Source organism: Cygnus atratus, chromosome 4 (assembly GCF_013377495.2).
Source record: "Cygnus atratus isolate AKBS03 ecotype Queensland, Australia chromosome 4, CAtr_DNAZoo_HiC_assembly, whole genome shotgun sequence".
Lineage (NCBI taxonomy): Eukaryota > Metazoa > Chordata > Aves > Anseriformes > Anatidae > Cygnus > Cygnus atratus.
Window position 1 is genome coordinate 13,453,412 of NC_066365.1, and position 18,196 is coordinate 13,471,607.

The window sequence follows — 18,196 nt, forward strand, 5'->3', positions numbered from 1 at the left end:
TTCCTCCACCCCCAAACATATTACTCTTTCCTTTCCTGAAGGGACAGATTAGGCAAAGGAATGTGTCCTTTGCTGCTGGCAGCTCAGTTTGGCTGCTGTTTTCGTCTACTGATGTTTTTAATAAGGAAGGAAATGGCTGTTCATCTCGGGGAGAGCCGTTCTGTCATAAGCTGACATTCCCTGGGATTTGTTTTTATTAGCTCAGCTCTGGTGTGCAGGCACTGCCAGAGCTGCTCATTGATTTCACTGCCCGGATAATATCTCGGCTGCCTGCTCACCCTGTTGTGGTGGCCACCAGCGCTCCTGTAACTCCTCCTGCAAAGCTTCCCATCAGTGCTCCCTTCCACCAGCGCTCTTGGCCCCTCTGGACCAAAAGCAGGGCTTTATTCCAAAGCCAGGGAGCTCTTCCTTCGCTGAGATTTTGGGTCAGGCTCATGCCCAAATTGCAGACGTAAAACTTAATTAATTGAGAAACCCTTTGACAGAAGTGGATTATTTTATTTCTGTTTTTACAATGCTCGTGCAAACTTTGCTGCTGTCTTTTAAGCCTGCCCTGCAGTTAAGGAATTCAAAGGAATAAATCCACCTGGGAGGTTTCACACAGTTTACTTATGAAGCTGTTCCTATGCTGAAAATAATCCGTGTGTCAACTTATCTGCAAAGTTAGCATCATTTTAGCAGTAACAAAACTCAGTGGCTTGCATGCTGGGTTGTGTAGCACCAGTCTTGAAAGTCATGACGTGTTCGGGCAAGTTGGTGTTTGATTGATACTATCAGAAAATTGTCCCTTGTCCTGACATCTGTCATCTCCCATGTGCTCTTCTGGCTGCCGAGGTCTTCAGGAGATTATTGAGAAGCACAAGTTGACTGTTACCAACACATCGATGGTTTCAGATGCATTTCACGTGCTTTAGGGACCTTAGGACTTGCAGAGTTCTGGAATGATGTCATTAGTGCCTGTATCGAAGCCATTTTGTCCTCGGTCAGGGAATGCTTGAACAGTGCTGGGCAGGAGCAGGGGAAAGAGAAGAATTTATTGTTCTGTGGGTCTCTGTGGTTGGGGTAATGGGCTCAGACGTTGTGATGCAGGTACAAAATCTTAGCTTGTTATTTATCATACTTAACTCTGCAAAGCCACATGCTGTTTGTACTAACCAGGTATGTTTTTGCCTTATTTGTCATGCCGTGATATAGGTGGTGGCAAGGATAATCTCATGATACCGAGGAGTGATTAACCCTAATTACTCCTTTTTCCACAGTATTCGTGAAGCTGGCATACCCTATCTGACCTGTTGGCAGCGCAGTATTCTGCAGGTTTTGGTCTCCAGTAAAAATGAAAACACCCTTTTGTTGGACTTGCTCGTGTGAAAGCTCTGCATGTATCTGGCCAAGGGACAGGTGACACTGCCAGGGAAAGAAAACCGGTGCTTATCCAGTCCTCACTGCCCTGGGGATTCTGCTGTGGCACCCAAAATTGGTTATCCCAAACGAGATGGAGCACACCTAGCCTTTGAAATCTGTCCCACTTCTTCTCTTGGACTTTACAAGAATAGCTGCAAAATCTTTTTTTATTTTTTATTTTTAGCATGAGGTGTTTTTAAATTGCTCTTGTTCCCAGTTTATTGTTATTATTCCTCCTTATTTGTTCTTTTGCGAGTTTGTTGAGGTTGGGGAGGAGGTTGTAATTATGGAGAAGCTGTTTTTATGGTCGTTTCCCAGTACTCCAGGGATGGGTGTGATGTACATAACAACAGTATTAACGTTACGATTAATATTAAAAAGAAGAGCAGTAAGAGTGATAACAATAATACAGGAATGAAGTTGGCATTCCTTGCTAAGTAGGGCGAGCGTCGTGGGCAAGCAGCCCCTCCCTGAGGTTCATGCTCTGTACAGGTAGCAGGATTCCTTTCCAGAAGCAAAACCACCCGTTAATCCTGCATTGTGTTTTCGTGTCAGTAGAGCAGTGATTTCTTGATAGAAGTGCAGGAGCTGAGACCTTGTGAGGTTTGCTTCATGCAGAGGAAGATGCTCCGAGAGTGTTCCTTGTGCCAGGCTAGCTTTTTCATGGAATATGTAAGTATGTGCCGTTGGCCTTGTGTCACTCAGTCTTCCCAAGTCCGTGTGGTTGCTTTCTCCTTATATCCACCCACCTACCAGTCCCAGAGCCTTCTGTCACTTCTGCTTAGCAGGTCCATCTAATCAGGTGAGCTGGCACGATTGCTCGGGGAGATGTTATCTTGCTGTTCCCCGGCAGCCTCAGATGAAAGAAAGAGTGATTTGCAAGACACGATGTTTGCATTAACATTTTTTTGCACTGAGTTAAGAGGGATGGATGAGCCGGAACAGCACCGAGATAGAGCAACGCGCAGCCACCAGGAAAATGATGTGCACTTCGTCTTCTTGTTTTTCTGGGTGCTGCTGAAGTAGCTGGATGTAATAGGCATTTCGATCATGGTCTGCAAGAAGCACATGAGAATTTCTCGCCTCTCCGTTGTACTCGAGACCCTTAGCTCGTTAGAGACCAGAAATGCTCGGAAAGAACTGCAGGAGCATTTGGGCAAAGGAGGCCTCATCTCTCCACCCCCTTCGGGGAGTCTTCCTGGAAAGAAAACTTCCATCATGGAAGAGATGGAGGGGAAAGTCACTCCCCTTCTTTCATTATCATTTGATGCCTATCACTCACGCTGATAAAGCCAAAGAGCTGAAAGGTTTGAGTTGCTGCTCACGGGTGCTGACATAGCAGAGTGTATATCAGGAAAGGCCTGACATTTGATGTGGCTTTATCATTGGCAGGCAGGCAAAGAAAATGGATAAATTAATCACCTTTTCCCTCCATCTGTCATAGGCTTTTATCCTACAGGGAGGAAAATGTTTCCAGTTTGTCCTGGCTTTTTGAAGTGTGACACTATTGTATTTGCCAGCCTATATAATGCCGAAGTCATCAAAATGCCAGAAGTGGGGAGAATGTGAATAGCATTTATAACACAAGCTGGTGGACCACAAAGCTGGGTTTCAAGGCTCTCAGGTCTTGTTGAAAAGGCCCTGGAGATTTCCAGGCAATCTTTCCCTCAGCTCATTGACTCTAACCACTTAGCCCCGAGCAGCCTCCTTGTAACTCACCATATATTTCTCATTTCTTATTTACATTTTACTAAGTAATGATATCTCTAATTTCACCACATCTGGTGGAAACCTGTGGAGTCACTGGTGACTTTTACAGCCTTAGTAAGGTGGTGGAATACCCTCGGTGTTAGGGTCTCAGCACCCCCTCCTTTTTTTGGGAAGTGAATGCAGCGCAAGCCTGGGAGCAATCCAGAGATTTATCAGCAGAGATAATCAGCAGAGAATCCAGAGATTTATCAGCAGAACCCAAGCACACCTATGCTGCCCTTTGCAAAACTTTGCTGCTGGGTTGCCTGATTTGTCCACTGCAGTGGCCATGCTTGCATGGTTTGGGGTAAATCCGTGTTACAGGTTCAGCACAGGGAACTTTCCAGACCATCTTCAAATTGCTGTTCTGTTTCAATTTAAAACAAAATTAGTGTGAAAAGTGATGTCTTTTCTTCTGCGTAGTGTTCCAGGGTTCAGTCGGACTTCCCAGGAGTTTTAAAATACAGCTCCAGGGTTTCAAAATTCCCTTCTCTTTCCCAAGTGAAAAGAAAGACAAGACATTTAAGCGATCTTTTTCTGTCCAAACCCTTCAAGCTTGTACACCTCTGTGGATGTTTAAAGAGAGTCTTTTTTCACTGTTGGTAAATGGTTGTAACAGACTCGTGGTTTTCATCTCCACAATGTTGTTCATATGAAACATTTTTACACCTAATCAAAGTGTGTGATGGTTCTTTAGACAGTGTGTCCTCTTGTTTGCCATGTTTGTGAAAAATGAATCTCATCCTAAATCCAAAACACAGCACCATACCAGCTTCTAGGAAGTCAGTTAACTGTATCCTAGCCAAAACTAGTCCCTTGTGCCACAGCTTGGTGACTGGATAAAAAATATTTGGGGAAGTGTCACAGACAACCTCACTCTTTGCCTCGGATGAATTAGAAATCATACAGCATATGACTGATTTTTTTGTTTGTTTTATCTCCAGCACAGTGATGCAGTACATGACCTGCTCCTGGACTTTATCACGTGGGTTGGCATCCTGCTGTCACTCGTCTGCCTCCTGATCTGCATCTTCACCTTCTGCTTCTTCCGTGGGCTGCAGAGTGACCGCAACACGATTCACAAGAACTTGTGCATCAGCCTCTTTGTAGCAGAACTCCTCTTCCTCATTGGCATCAACCGGACTGACCAGCCGGTAAGAGGCAAAGCACTTCGTGCTCTCGCTGCAGGAGGGAGCAGAAAGTGCACTCTCACCTCTGCATATAGGATGTTTGGTCATGGAGTGGGATATATTCCAGTGCTGCCTTAATCTCATGCATGAGTCCTTGCAGGGTGAGGTAGTTAATTGGAAATCAGATCTTAATTACCAAAAGAAGACCAAGACGCTTCCTAGTATTAGCTGTCTTGAGATTTCTTCCTGGATGAGTGGGAAAAGTTATTCCCTAAATGATGCCTTACTGCGTCTGTTTAATTCTTGAAAGCATGTTGCTGTTCAGTTTTTGAAAAGAAAAGGCCCTCTTCATAGAACTGGAATAGATTTTGCATTTTCATAGTCTTTCCAGCTTTTCAAATCCCTTTGCCTAACTCCCTTCCTCTCACTATAACTGTTTTGTTGGGAAACCCCCAGCATGCATCCTACTGTGTCCACAGCACCCAAGGATATTCACAAGGCATGTTGACATTTGGAAAGTCACTCGGGCAAAAATAGTCGATGGGGAGAATTTGGGAAGAGAAACACAGCCTTTGTGAATCTACAGACAAAACCCCAGTGTGTTGGGGCAGTTATGATCTAGTCTGCACACTTCTGCACATGTATGCATGCATTCATGACTCTGTCTGTCAACACACACACCAGTCAGAAAAGTAAATATACGTATACACACATGCACGTTCCCTGGAGACACACTGGAAGCTGAGGGTCTGACTCAGAGATCACAGGAATGATGGAAAAGGTCTGCTCTCATTTCAGAGGCCGTATGCTCTTTGTTTGTAAATAATGCGCGTGTATGTGTTTAATCAACAGGTTATAAAAATGTGCTTATACTACACACATCTTTATATGTTTATTTGCCAGATTACATACATACCTCCTGTTGTATATTTGAATATGGTTTGCATGCACAGATGTGTCTCTGGAAATAGTTCTTACACATTTCCCAAGTGAAAAAAAAAAATTCTTACTTTGGAGATGAACTACCTCATTCTTTTGAAACTTCCCAGTAAGAGCCTGTCTGCATGTAATCTTGACTGTTGCATTAAGTTAGCATAGTACAAACACCTTCTCTTGCTCTTTTAAACCTGTCTGCAGATCGCTTGTGCTGTCTTTGCTGCCCTCCTGCACTTCTTCTTCCTGGCGGCTTTCACCTGGATGTTCCTGGAGGGGGTGCAGCTCTACATCATGCTGGTGGAGGTTTTTGAGAGTGAACACTCCCGGAGGAAGTACTTCTATTTGGTTGGCTACGGCATGCCTGCACTGATCGTGGCTGTGTCAGCAGCAGTGGACTACCGGAGCTATGGCACAGACAAAGTGTGAGTGGGGCTTGGCATTACTTGGATCTGGGCCAGAGGATGGGAGGGGGGACGACAAAGGGAAGCCAAAAGGCTGGAGACCCAGCAAGTGAAAGCTGCTTGTGCAGGCAGCACTCAACTGGAGGGCATAGCTCTGTGTCTCCCAGTGTAGTCCATGATCGTGGACTGTTCCCCACCATGAAGAGATTTGCAAAGGTGTTTTCCTGGGAAAGTCTGATGGGGAAAATTTCATCACATCATTTCATAATATCAGCAGAGGTGGCTGTCCCAAGTCTCTGCCCAGACAGCCCAAGTCTCACTTTGGTCCTGTATCAGCAAGGTCATCCTTTTTCTCTAACCAAAGAGTATTTCTCACATAGATGATGAGACATCGCCTTCTTCTTCTTTTTCAAGTGTTCTATCAAATTATTTTGCTTGGAGGCTCAGCTAGGTGGTGACTGTAGGGTACATTACCCTCTTTGCAAATCAGAAGAGCTACATCGCTTACCATTATGAATATTCTTAAATGTCTTCAGTATTGCTGAAGCTGGTATCAAAGCACAATTTAGATGCTCAGCAACACCGTCTAATAGAAAACAAAGGGAAAATTGAGCCTTTGATTTCTTTGCCAGCTTTGTTACAATAGCGCTAACAATGTATTTTTATTGATGTTATTTTATTTTATTTGTTGCTTTCCCTTGTCAGGCTGCCTTTCCTTTGTCATTTTAACTCAGTTAAGAGCTCGGTCTGAAGGCACAAGTAGCAATGAGCCAGTGGCGTTTCTAAAGCTCTTTTTGAGCATAGGTTGGGTCAGGCTGTGGCAGTAGTTGATATTTTGTTAAATCTAACTGCAAAATTTTTGCCTGAAAGCCTTATTGCCATATATGAACCCGATTCTTTGCAGAAGCAAATCTGTAGTGCAGTGGAGCTGCTCATGATCCATTACTGTGCCAACAGGTAGGGTCGATCGCAGCTGGATATTTGCATCATGTTTTTTCCATGAGTGGGAGAATAGCAACCTGAATTTGTATGTGTCATACTTGGTGGAAAGGAAATGGCCCACACAGGATGAGGGCAAGAGGGAGTCAGTTTTCAAGGAGCTCTACCAATTTATCTCAGGTAGTGTATCCTACTTTGACAGGCCTATGGGTTAGAGAAAAAGTAGCAGAACATCCAGTTGCAGTTTCTGGAATTTGTGCAGTAGGTGAGAGTGTTTCCATCAGTTGATTCCTGCTGTTCACGTCCTGTCACGACAGATCAGGTATTGAAACTTTCTGCCTCAATAGTCTGTTCGTCCCTTCAGGCAAATTTGTTCTTGCTGTGGTGTTTCTACTGAGGACACATTAGGGCCGAAGGGACATGAATCTGGACCCCTGGAAGGCCAGCTGAGATGCTCTTTTGCATCTGCCATTGCTGGAGCTGCATCTCCACCAGTCTGTTTGGCAGTCAGTTGTTTAGTGCCCTCGGGGAGTAACTTGGATGATGAGGCACAGGCTTGCTTTTCTGGCTGCCTCCCACGCTGTTCACCCCGTGATTTCTGTTGAAGAGTTAAGCACCACAGCAATTCTTCTGCATACTTTCCCAATGTTTTGTGCTGTGCACCAAGAAAACCCATCACAGCAGCTAGTTTTTGATGAAAAGTAGCACCAAACACATTGTTTTACAGTGCTCTGTCGCTGTTGGGTATTGAGAATTTCTTGCAGTTAAAGGAATTCCTCAAGCCCAAGGTATCACTTTGGATGTGAGACAACCGTGCTACATCAGAGTTTGGTTGATTTGCATCTCTCCCATCTTTGCAAAGTCCATCTGGATGTTTTGCAGGGACAAACCACATACAAATGCAAGGTGTGACAGTTACCTGCATGCAGCAGCCAGTTGGTAGAGCAGGAACATATGGCACCTAACCATGGCGCCCATAAAGCACCATGGCAGCTTTGCAGTGCTGCAACATTTCCACTCCTATAAGTGTGTATAAGTTCCTTTCTGAAGCACAGCAAGATAAACATATTCAGTGGAAGATGCTGCCTTTTCCCAGCCCAAATATTTCCATACATAGGTGGTACAAGCAGAAAGTTTAGCTGAAATTCGCTGGAGATGAACAACAAAACTTTGCTGTCTTTGTGTTGATGAGGCAGCAGTCATATGCCTCTGCCAGCAAAAGCTCTCCCCCTCCCCACAGCATAAAGTAGTATTTTTAATGACTAAACATGTATATACAATATTTTGCAAATAAATATTTACAGAGATTTGTAGAGCCTAAAATATTTATTTATAATCTCTAATTCTAGAGTGCACAATTTTATCACGTTCTCATACTGGAAAACTAAAAAACATACAATATGTTTTGTATAACTATCATGCTCCATCTGGTTGATGGATGATGATGTATTTTTCTGTGTAATGTTATTAGAAGGGTAGAACTGATTAGAATTTGTAGTGAACTATATGCCAGGCATACATAATTTGATTGCAAGAAGTTGCTTGGTTTTGCCGGGTTTTGTAAAACATCTTCTGGAATATATTACTTGCCTCCCTCCATTATTTATTGCATTTGTTTAAGCAGGACTTATGGAGCTGTTAGTGTTATTTGTTTCTTGCCTGGCATTTGGTGCCAGCCTTCATACATATCAGAAGGATTTGCTTAGACACCCCATGTAGGGTTTCTTGATTTCATTTTCCTTTCCAAATCCAACCCTCATGCCCACATTATATAGTCAAAAACAGGCAAATACAGTCAAAAACAGTTCCTCTCTCTGTTTCTTTGCTCATCAGTTGGTGCTTGTGATTTTCTGCCCCGGTGTTCATATTGATATTTTGGAGGAGCTGCCCAGTAAAGATATTGTCTTACGGTTAATTATTCCAAAAATTGGCATTGATTCTTTCCCTTTTATTATTGTTTGTTTAAGAGAAGTTCAAATCACCCACAGCAGAAGATTTAGGGCTAATTAGTTCGATGCTATAACCAGGCAGTAGCGTAGCGATTACATTAAAAGACCATCCCATTCAGGTCAGTTGGGAATATTCATGTGAGCAAGCTGAGCCCTGTTTGCCCTTTCGCCCAAATTCATCAGAAGTGTTGCATCTCACCTCATTCTGACTGTCATTTCTAAAGTAAATGTGAAAAACAGGTAAACCCCACTGCAGACACTGAGGTCAGGAGACCACAGGTGATTCTGGCAGTGCTCACATGAACCTCCAAGTGGACATTTCTTACAGACCAGGTCTTTTCAGCAGCACGAGAAAACCTGAGGTCTCAAAAATAACTGGAAGCAAGCATCATGATCTGAAGGCTGTAACAAATCAGCTGCTGAGTCTTAAATGGCCACATCTCAAGTTTTGCTGCAAAAAAAATGTGACATCAGGATTGCAGTTTTAAAAACTGCACTTGCCTTGTCCTGTGTGTTAACCGAATCCATTTATCTCCTGTCCACATCTGATGTAGTGGGCAGTGCTGCAAAATGCAGAGGAAAAATCGTATTTGCAGTTGTTGTTGTTGTGTGAAAATAACTTGTGTTTAAAATTCAGTAAAAACCTGGATTAAGACTTTAGCAGCCTCCCTGTGAGAAGACCTGCTCAAGTAGCAGGCCATCCTAAACTGACAGTCAGAAGCTACTCTATATCACATACTGCCCTGGGTTTTATATCAATGCCTATTACAAATCTCAGAGGAGAGCAGCTATGCTTTGAATGGCTCAATATATTTTACGAAACGTACTTGTAGGTATATTCATCTACTGGTGATCAAATTCGTCGTGCCAGGAATCTCTCTATTGTTTCTCTCCCTCCCCTCCTTGGTATGCTATAAAGCAGGATATACATGGCAAGAAATCCAGCTGTCATAAAGCAAAATGAAAGCCTGGTGTATATACACAGCCTCCAACTCCATCAGCCAGCTGCCGACATCACTTGCATGTTAATGTTGCTGGAAAATAGCTCCTAACAACGCGGTACTTCTTGGATGGCCCCATGAACTTGTTTTATTTTCAGTGCTTGTGCTGGGTATTTGGTGGAAGAAGCGTGAGCAATGGGGATGCTGGAGAACATATATTGCACCCCTGAAAGGCACGGCTTGTTCATACATATCCCATTACCACACACAGCCAAGGAGGCTGTATGGCCATGTGAAACGAACTGCTGAACTCCCATGAACAACATGATATGTTAGGGCTCTTCGCATTTTATGGTCCAATGGCAGCTAATGATTGTTTATTGGTTATATTTAGTACACACCGGGGATAGTTTAGTATTTGATTTCTCTTCATGCAGAAAATCGAGCAAACTCTTTGTAGTCTTTATTACTTCGAAAAAGCTGTAGGTGAATATAGTGACTTGTCATTGTGGAAAAGGAGGAAATTAAAAAGTAAAGGAAAGCAACTCCACGGCACTCATTACAGGCACAGCACTGACTATGCTGGTGTGACTCTTCCTAACGGTAATGGGCTCTGGAGCAGCGTTTCCCCATCCGCGGATGTGCAGATAATCTGCTCTGCATTGTGCTGAGCCCTGAAGCAGCTCATTTGCTTAACGGCAGCAGAGTATAAACTTGTAATAAGCAAGTCCGTGCTCACAGTGCAGCTGTGCATGGGGGTCAGAAGTAACTCAGCAGCCCAAGATTAGCAACTTTTTGGAAGTGAGTTGCCTGATTGCTTCCTTGTTTCAAGGAGCTCATTTATGCAGCTCATTGTGCGTGTGGTTTTGTCTTTAAGGGAAGAAAAGCTCAGTGTGGTACTTGTCTGATTAGCAATTTACATCTCTGCAACAGAATTGGCAGGACGCCTGTGTTTTGATGTTTTGTTCTTAATTTGCATTTTTAATGAGGTAGGACTTAAATGGGTTCAGAGTTGCACCGCTCACCGATGACCACGAAAAGCCTGGCTTTTTAAAATCCCCGTGTGGATTGGATGCAACCCTGCAGCTTTCAGTTCCGACGCCCAGCACTGACTGTCATACAAGGTTTCATAGAAAGTCAATTTTTCTGTTCAAACAAATAAAAGAATCGCATCGCCTTCCTTAAAGCATGTAGAGAGGCGAGAAAGCCCATTCTGCTTTTTTTGCAAGCTGCGTTCTCATTCTTGCTCAGATGAATCTGCCTCTCAGGGGATGGGGACCATTCTGCTCAGTGTCTGCCCCACGTGGCTGGAGAGCAGGACCTTTGCATGCCAGCATAATGAATCCCTGACCTGCCTTCTTGGCTGCTTGCCGTCCACGGGACCCCTCCATCATCACTGCATTGCGCTGCATAACCACAGGGACAGCTTTTTAGGGGAAGGCAAGAAAGTTCATTTGGCTAGCAGGGAAGGAACCAGTTGCTTCACACTTCTTTGCTCCGCCTGGCACAGCTTTTCCCTCATCTTGTTGTATTTCAGTCCTGGGATCCGTGGGGAATCCAGGAGCTGGGATCAGGGATCTCTCCCAGAGGCGAGGCAGGACTTTGGTGTAGGCAAATAGGTGCAGGTTTTCCCTGTGTCCCAATCTATTCGTGATCAAAACCAGATGCCTCAGCTGTGACCACATGGCTAGCCAATGTGTTTTCAGGAATGGAGACAGGTTTTTATGCCTTTTGTCCTCCATTGGCTTTCTGAGAAGTGTCTCGCACTTCATGCCGAAGGAAAACTGAGTGGTTGGGCAATTGCAGTGCATCGTGCTCCCAACTCCCATGCAGCCGGGCTGGGGGATTTTGTGGATGATAAATTTGCAAAAAGGCTTAAAATATTGACATTTAAAAAAAAGAAACACCACTGGGTCCTCTCCCACACACATTCCACCCAGCACTCGTATCAGTGGGAAGAAGTTGTGGGGCTGCCTATTTCCCGATTCATGTTTGGCAGCTGAGGCATAAGCACTAGGTAATTTTTTTTTTCCCTGTGGGATGGGGTAAGTATTAAGACTTAAATGTCCCATAATGCGTGAGCTGCTGCTATGCAAACATCTTTTTTCGTGGCAGGGGGACTCTTTACAGGTACTTCATTATCCCTGAAACCTCTATTCCTCTGTCAAATCTAGTTGCAATTGGCTGACATTTCAGGCGTTGTTATGGGTGATGCACAGATGTCATGATCGCATAAACCCTTTCCTATAGGAAATCAGGCTGAAATACTTTAGAGTCACTCGTGTTGCTCCATCACCAGCTGCATCTAAATCACCTTGAACTTCAGCAGCCGTGGAGGAAACAAGATTTCCGTGCAATCGCTCTGAAAGCCCCTCTGCTTGCCGCTCCCATCACGATTTGGATGCAGTCACATTAAGATTTTTGATGAACAGCTGCGGAGTCAGTTCGGGAGTGGTGTCATGGAAGTGACTGTATTTTAATTTGTGATAAATACGGGTATGATCGTAAACATTGATACTTCTTTAAGGCTGCTGAGACACAAAATGTATATAGTCAGGGAGGGAAATGGGAAGCTTTATCTACATCCTTGAATTTATTCATATCTTGACTTTTCCCAGCCATTGAGGCTCAGGGCATGTTTTATTCTCTCAGCAGAAGACTCGTGTTGATCTCTTCTGTTGGGCTGCTGGCACAAACCTTTCTGCTTGTTTCAAAGTCCATTGGAAGGGAAAAAATTGAGCACATGCACTAGAGCTGTCATTTGTGAGAATCGCTGTCTCTTCCACCATGATAAATTCATATATACGGTTCCTGTCGCTTATCTAATTATGAAATTTCGTTGGACGTTTAGTATGAGTGTTTTTACGCTTTCTTAGTCCTCTGCGTATAAATGGAGCTGTGATTTGCAGCGTTGCAAACACGACAAGATATTATTATTTTAAACATCATGTGAAACTTTCTTAGAATTTACATTCATCTGTCTTGTAACCAGTCACTTCCATTTTATCTTCCTGTCGCCTGGAATGAACTAGGAATGGAAATGTAATTTCCCAGGGGCCTAAAAAATGGGGGGAGTATTAAATGCAGCTGAAATTAAGCGATTAATAATTTAGTTTTAGGCCATGAATCAACTTCATGGAATAGCACAGACCATATGCAATGCTCGAAACATTAGTGGAAACAAAACACTCTGGAGGTTCAGGGAAATAAAACACTCTAAAGGGGAAGTTGCTGAACCTAATTAAACCTCAGCCTTCTGTTAGCAAAATCGTGCTTCCTGTTTGCACAAAATTTGCTCCGATCTGCTTGATGGAGAAATGTCATCTCTCTTGACAGCTGACAGACAGCTTGTGTTGCATCAGGGCTGGAGAGGAAAGCTGAGCTTAAAGCGAAGAAGCTCCATGGCTGCTCATCGGACTCCTTCCTTAAAAAAAAAAAAAAGGTTTTAAGATTTTTTTCCAACTGACACAGAAAGCCGTAGCAACTAGGCCTTGTGCCATTTTCCCCCTCCTTCCTCCAGAGGTAATTATCTTACTCCATCAATAGCACTGTCAGAAATTGGGCACATAATTCAGCATTTAAATGAACAAGCAATGTAATATTTCCTATCTCCCACCGGCGTGTTTTGCAGCTCACATTCTTCTCTGTCACTCGCTCACTCTTGATGTATGTCCTGGGTGCAGTCCTTGAATGCCTTCTCTCCCCTGTGTTTCATTACAGATGTTGGCTCCGACTTGACACCTACTTCATTTGGAGCTTTATAGGACCAGCGACCTTGATAATTATGGTAAGAACTCCTAATTAACTACTCCATCTCTCAGGTCAAGAAATAAAACTTTTGCTGTCCCTTTACTCTGTATCTTTAATTTACACAGATTAATTTGAGAAAGGCATGTTCTTCTGTGACCCCACCTGGCACAAGCAATTAGATGCTCGTTACGGGAGGCTCTTTGCATTGTGAAACACTTGATCAAAACAGGGAGGGGAGGGCATGTGGTATGTGCTGTGGACACTGCCTCAGTGCGGATGCTCAGACAGTTTGGTTTGTACTGCTGGATGCGTAGCAGTGCCAAATTGCTTTGGTGCCACTTGCTGTCCCCCCTTTTGAACTCGAATAAACCTGTGTATGGATCCAGCAGAAAGGGAAATCTGAGGTGTGGGGGATGAAATAAAGCCCAAACTGGAAGAGAGGTTTTATGGGGGTTTTTTCCTCCCCTGCAGAAGTTGGAACTCCTGTGACTTCACAGTTAGCACGCTGCCAGCGTATCAGCTAACACCGCGGCAAGGTAGAGCACACAACTTTAGAGACAGCTGGAGTTTTCTCAAACTTTAATCGCTACAATATGGCTTAAATAAACCATCCGTTGTTTTGAATAGGCGAGGGTTTGGCTAATGCAGCAAACCAGGCACTCTCACGTCAATGCAGACATTGTCCCTGGTTCTCCAGCAACTGGGGGCCTGTTCAGCAGCCCTCCGCATCAGGGAGGGGGCTGAACCACTAGCCAAAACTGTTATGGTATTTTTCTCCTCCATAAGCAATGCATTAATGAAAAGATATCTTCCCTTTCTGATAATGTCTAAAACACTGGTCCGGGCTTTTGGAAACTCTTTTCCATGAACTGGTGGCCCTATTAGCACTAAGGCATTGAAACAGCATCGTGTCTTTTACTGAACAAATCAAACTGTTTTTTTTCAACTTTGAATTGTGCTAAGCATCATCAACAATAGCAATTTCCCTGCCCATCTCCCCTATTAGAACATATTTAAAAGACAAAGTCACAGAAATTCACAGAAAAAGATGGTTTTATTGGGTTTGATTTCTATGGGGCTAGCTAAGCAAGAAGCTTTGAGTGACTTTTTGCAACACTACACCTCCCGGACACAGACGAGCCATTAGAGCAACTGCTTTTCATTTTCTATAACGTCATTTGAAGCACTACAGTTGATGTTGGAACCAGCCCTATATCAGTAACACACCTGGCACCACAGCTTTAGTAAAGCTGTGGCATCGCTGCTCCGCACTCTACAGGCCAGGTCACCTTATAAAACGCTTGGCAATTTTCTGTGATTCAGTCTGTATAAAACTGTAGTGAGAGCTAATTTTCTAACGCAACTCATCTGTTACAGAGGAGAGACTGACTTTCTCCCCATCACGTTCTGCCATGTCATGTAACCATTTTTTTTCCCTTCTCTCTTTTGCAGCTTAATGTAATCTTCCTTGGGATTGCTCTCTATAAAATGTTTCATCATACTGCCATACTGAAACCCGAATCTGGATGTCTTGACAATATCAAGTAAGTGGTTGTCTTTTTTTCTTTCTCTCTGCCTCTTTCTTTCTTTTGCTGTTTATACCCCTGTTCTTCTCTGAAGGCATACAGGGGAATCAACTCTGCTGACAGCAATGATAATAAGGGGCAATAGACTGGATTACAGCGCTGCAGAGTGGTTTCTAATGGATACCAACAAGTGGCTGATGATGAAGGACTGTCTTTGAAGTGACTCAGCTTGCATTAGTGTTCAGTCAGTGCCTGTGGTGGCATTTTCCATTCAATTTTGCATGAAGGAAGCAAAGTTACATTTGCTGTCCTTGAAGTAGGTAACCTCCTATTCCCTTTACATAAGAGGAAATTGTGCCCAATAATTACCAGGTAATTATTGCAGTTTCTACAGGGAAGGTGTTGAAACTATTGATCATTACTATTTCTATGCACTGTGAGCACAGCCTTGCTTCTTTTCTGTTTATTTTGGCCACTGACAGATTTAATGACCCAAATTCTCCGCACAACCTGATTAGTTTCAGCAAAGCTACCAGGGTTTACCTGGGGGTGCCCACAGCAGAGGATGCACTTGCCATCCTAGGCATGTTTTGCCCTTGACTTGGATGATGTCTGAGCCAGGGCATCTTACTGTCTAGCAAGCTGCCTCATTATATTGATAGAATATTAGTTTCTGCCAGTGCCTGTTTATCCAAGTACTTCTGGCTTTAATTACTTACTTCAAAAATATGACTGGGATTTCAGGTGCAGCGTGTGATAAGATGGGGAGCCGGCTAATTAAGAAAACCATCTAATGAACTTCAGGAGGAAATTGTTGGTGTCAGTGCTTTAGTGCACATCCAGGAAAGAAGCATGTTGTGCAATAATGCTGCTGGAAGTTGGTTGTCCCTTCTCTTCCATGACAGGAGCAGGAGAAGAGGCGAGAGGGGAGCTCGATAGGAAATGACTGAATAGCACAGTTGCAAGACGATTCTCAGCAAGTTATTGTTGTTAATGCTGAGCTGCTCTTGCAGATGTTGCTTTAATTCAAAGTAGATCGGTTTCCCCTTGAAAAGCTCCCCAGCAGGCAAGGCTCACTGTGCCACTGGCATACCATGCCACGGCATGGTCTTTGGGGTGAAGTTTTTATATCTTAGGCTCAGATTCTTGCTGGAGGGCTGGAAGGAAATGGGACCAGCTCCCTTACAAATGCAGGAGACCTGGTCTTGCAAGCATGCGGGCACAGCTAAGTGAGTCTGTGATTTTGTGAGTTCAGGGACCTGCGGGATGTTCATCTGCCGTACCTGTCCCTGCCCGGCTTGTGGGCAGGCTGCTCTGTGGTGTGTCGCTGTTTCTCCTGCCGTCACCCAGCTGTAAGACAAAACTGGAGGAGCAGTCCCTCCTGGATGTCCAGGACTGAGCCCAGCATGACAGTCTTTCGTTCGTTTCAGACAGGCTTGGATGAGGCGCTAAAGGAATAGTCCATTTAATAACACTTGGGACTTGCAACATGACTACTCGTCACGCGTTAGTGCTATGGGGTTGTGTGCTGAAACAGTCTTTCTAAGGTTACCCACACAAAATCTGTCTAGAAAGCCATTCAGGATGACATTTAGATCAAAAATTGGGGGAAAAATCAACTAAAAAAAATACCAAAACCCTTATAATTAAAGCAGAGATAATAATTGCCTACTGAACAATCTTGCTTGTGCTAATCTGTAGTATCTTTGTTTAAAATGCCAGGAATCTATACAACCAGTTATGTCAATTACCATGTCATTGTAAAATATTTTATAGGTTCTTTGGCAGATGAGTGTCTATTCGTGATTTGACTTCATTAAAACATTTTGAAAACACAAGCAATTAAAACTCTTTAAAGTATGTTGCTGATAGCCTTCCAAACATTTTGCTTCATTACAAATGATTTTTTGTTTAAAAAAAAAAAAAGAGAGAACATAAAGTAAACTCAGGAGGACCCCAAGCTCAGCCGAAGTTTATCAAAACAAGATTTTCAGAAGTGACTTGATTGCAATTTATGAAAACCTAAGCAGAAATTAGATGTTTAAGTTTCTAAATCAAAGTTATGTGTTATCGCAATATTGGATATACTTGAGTTAGGGGAAGGTGCAGATTTTTAACAGAGAGGGGAATTTACCTTTTTGAGATAGCTTTCCTAGAGATGTGAGGGACTCACCATCTCCAGAAATCCTTTAGGTAGGATCATAGTCTTGTTCTAGGTAAGAACAAGATCTTCCTAAATCTTTTTAGAAGTGACCAGAAAGAGCCTTTCTGAGCTTACCTCTGTGGCTTTACAGGGTTGGTCAAAATATACCCAGATCTCTTTCTCTATATGCACGTTGACTTCAGTGGCTCTCAGTGTGGTTCCGGAGCATTGGATCTTGTCTTGTCAGTTTGTGTTAAAAAAAGAACAAACCAAACCTAGGGCCTGGATTGGAGGGCCCCTTGCTGTGATCTGCATTTGACAGCTTTACGGCACACGGGGAGCTGAATGGGAGTTTGTTCTCCCAGTTCATTTCCTAGCACTGCTCTGTGTAGGGCTGTGGCGAAGCTCTCGCAACATAAATCCTGAGCCAGTTCAACAACAACAAAATACTTGATTCCCTGTGGCAATGTAAAAATAAAGGCCATAAAATATTTTAATAGGCTGTTAATAAGAGCTCCTGCAATCTGGTGCTTGCCTATGTCACTTTAAAGGTTAGAAATACATTATGAAGTATAGAAAATAGAGAGCCAAATAACTCCACTTAAATTAATGAACTTGATAAGGGATCAGGTGTCACCTGGGATACCTTTAATTACTGCACCAACAGAAAAGCCATTCAAAGGGCAGTGCCTGAACCAGATGCTGTGCAGCTGAAAGATTTGTAGGCACTGTGCAAAGTTGTAAAAATAAACTTCCCTAACCTTCAGGAACAGGCTCTGTATTATTGTGCCAGCATGGGAGAATCTGACATTCCTGCAGTGGAGCGCTGGGTACCTAGGGGTTACCCAGCAAGAGATTCAACGAGTAAATAGCTGGTTTACTTTTTACCCACATTAACTTTTCCAGCTTAGCCCAGCACTTTGGGGAAGGACAAATCTGTTGTTGGGTAGGCACAGTTAGTACTTCTCCACTAGGAGAGCATCCTGCGTGTGTCAAGTGGGTATTGAGCCGATTCAGGGGGTTGTAGCCTCTAAAAGTGAGGTTCCTGCTCCAGTCCTGCTTTGCAGCCATGTGGTTTCTCGTGGCAGGGTTGCATTTTCGGAGGGAGAGGCTTTATTTTGTTTGTATTTCCATATCAAACATTCCCGTGTGGTGGGGAGATGTGAGCTTGTGTATGTGCTGTTCAGCTTTGCAAGGGTTTCTGTGCCAGCTGCTGACACCAGGAGGACAGACTAGATGCCATTTCACGACAGGTACTGTCAACAGGATCTTTTGAAACAGAAGGGTTTGATTTCTGCCTTCAATGCATTTAAACAGAAATGTTAAGAGCT

The 18,196-nt window shown here is 43.6% G+C and overlaps 1 protein-coding gene across 1 annotated transcript in view; it reads left to right on the forward strand.

The window, feature by feature from the left end:
• ADGRL3 (adhesion G protein-coupled receptor L3) overlaps positions 1–18,196 on the forward strand; it is a 526,793-nt gene that overhangs the window by 463,844 nt on the left and 44,753 nt on the right. Inside the window, exons 16-19 of the mRNA XM_035542902.2 lie at positions 4,095–4,304; positions 5,418–5,638; positions 13,167–13,233; positions 14,649–14,740. Of these exons, the coding sequence (XP_035398795.1) occupies positions 4,095–4,304; positions 5,418–5,638; positions 13,167–13,233; positions 14,649–14,740 (590 nt within the window). The remainder of the gene's footprint in view (positions 1–4,094; positions 4,305–5,417; positions 5,639–13,166; positions 13,234–14,648; positions 14,741–18,196) is intronic.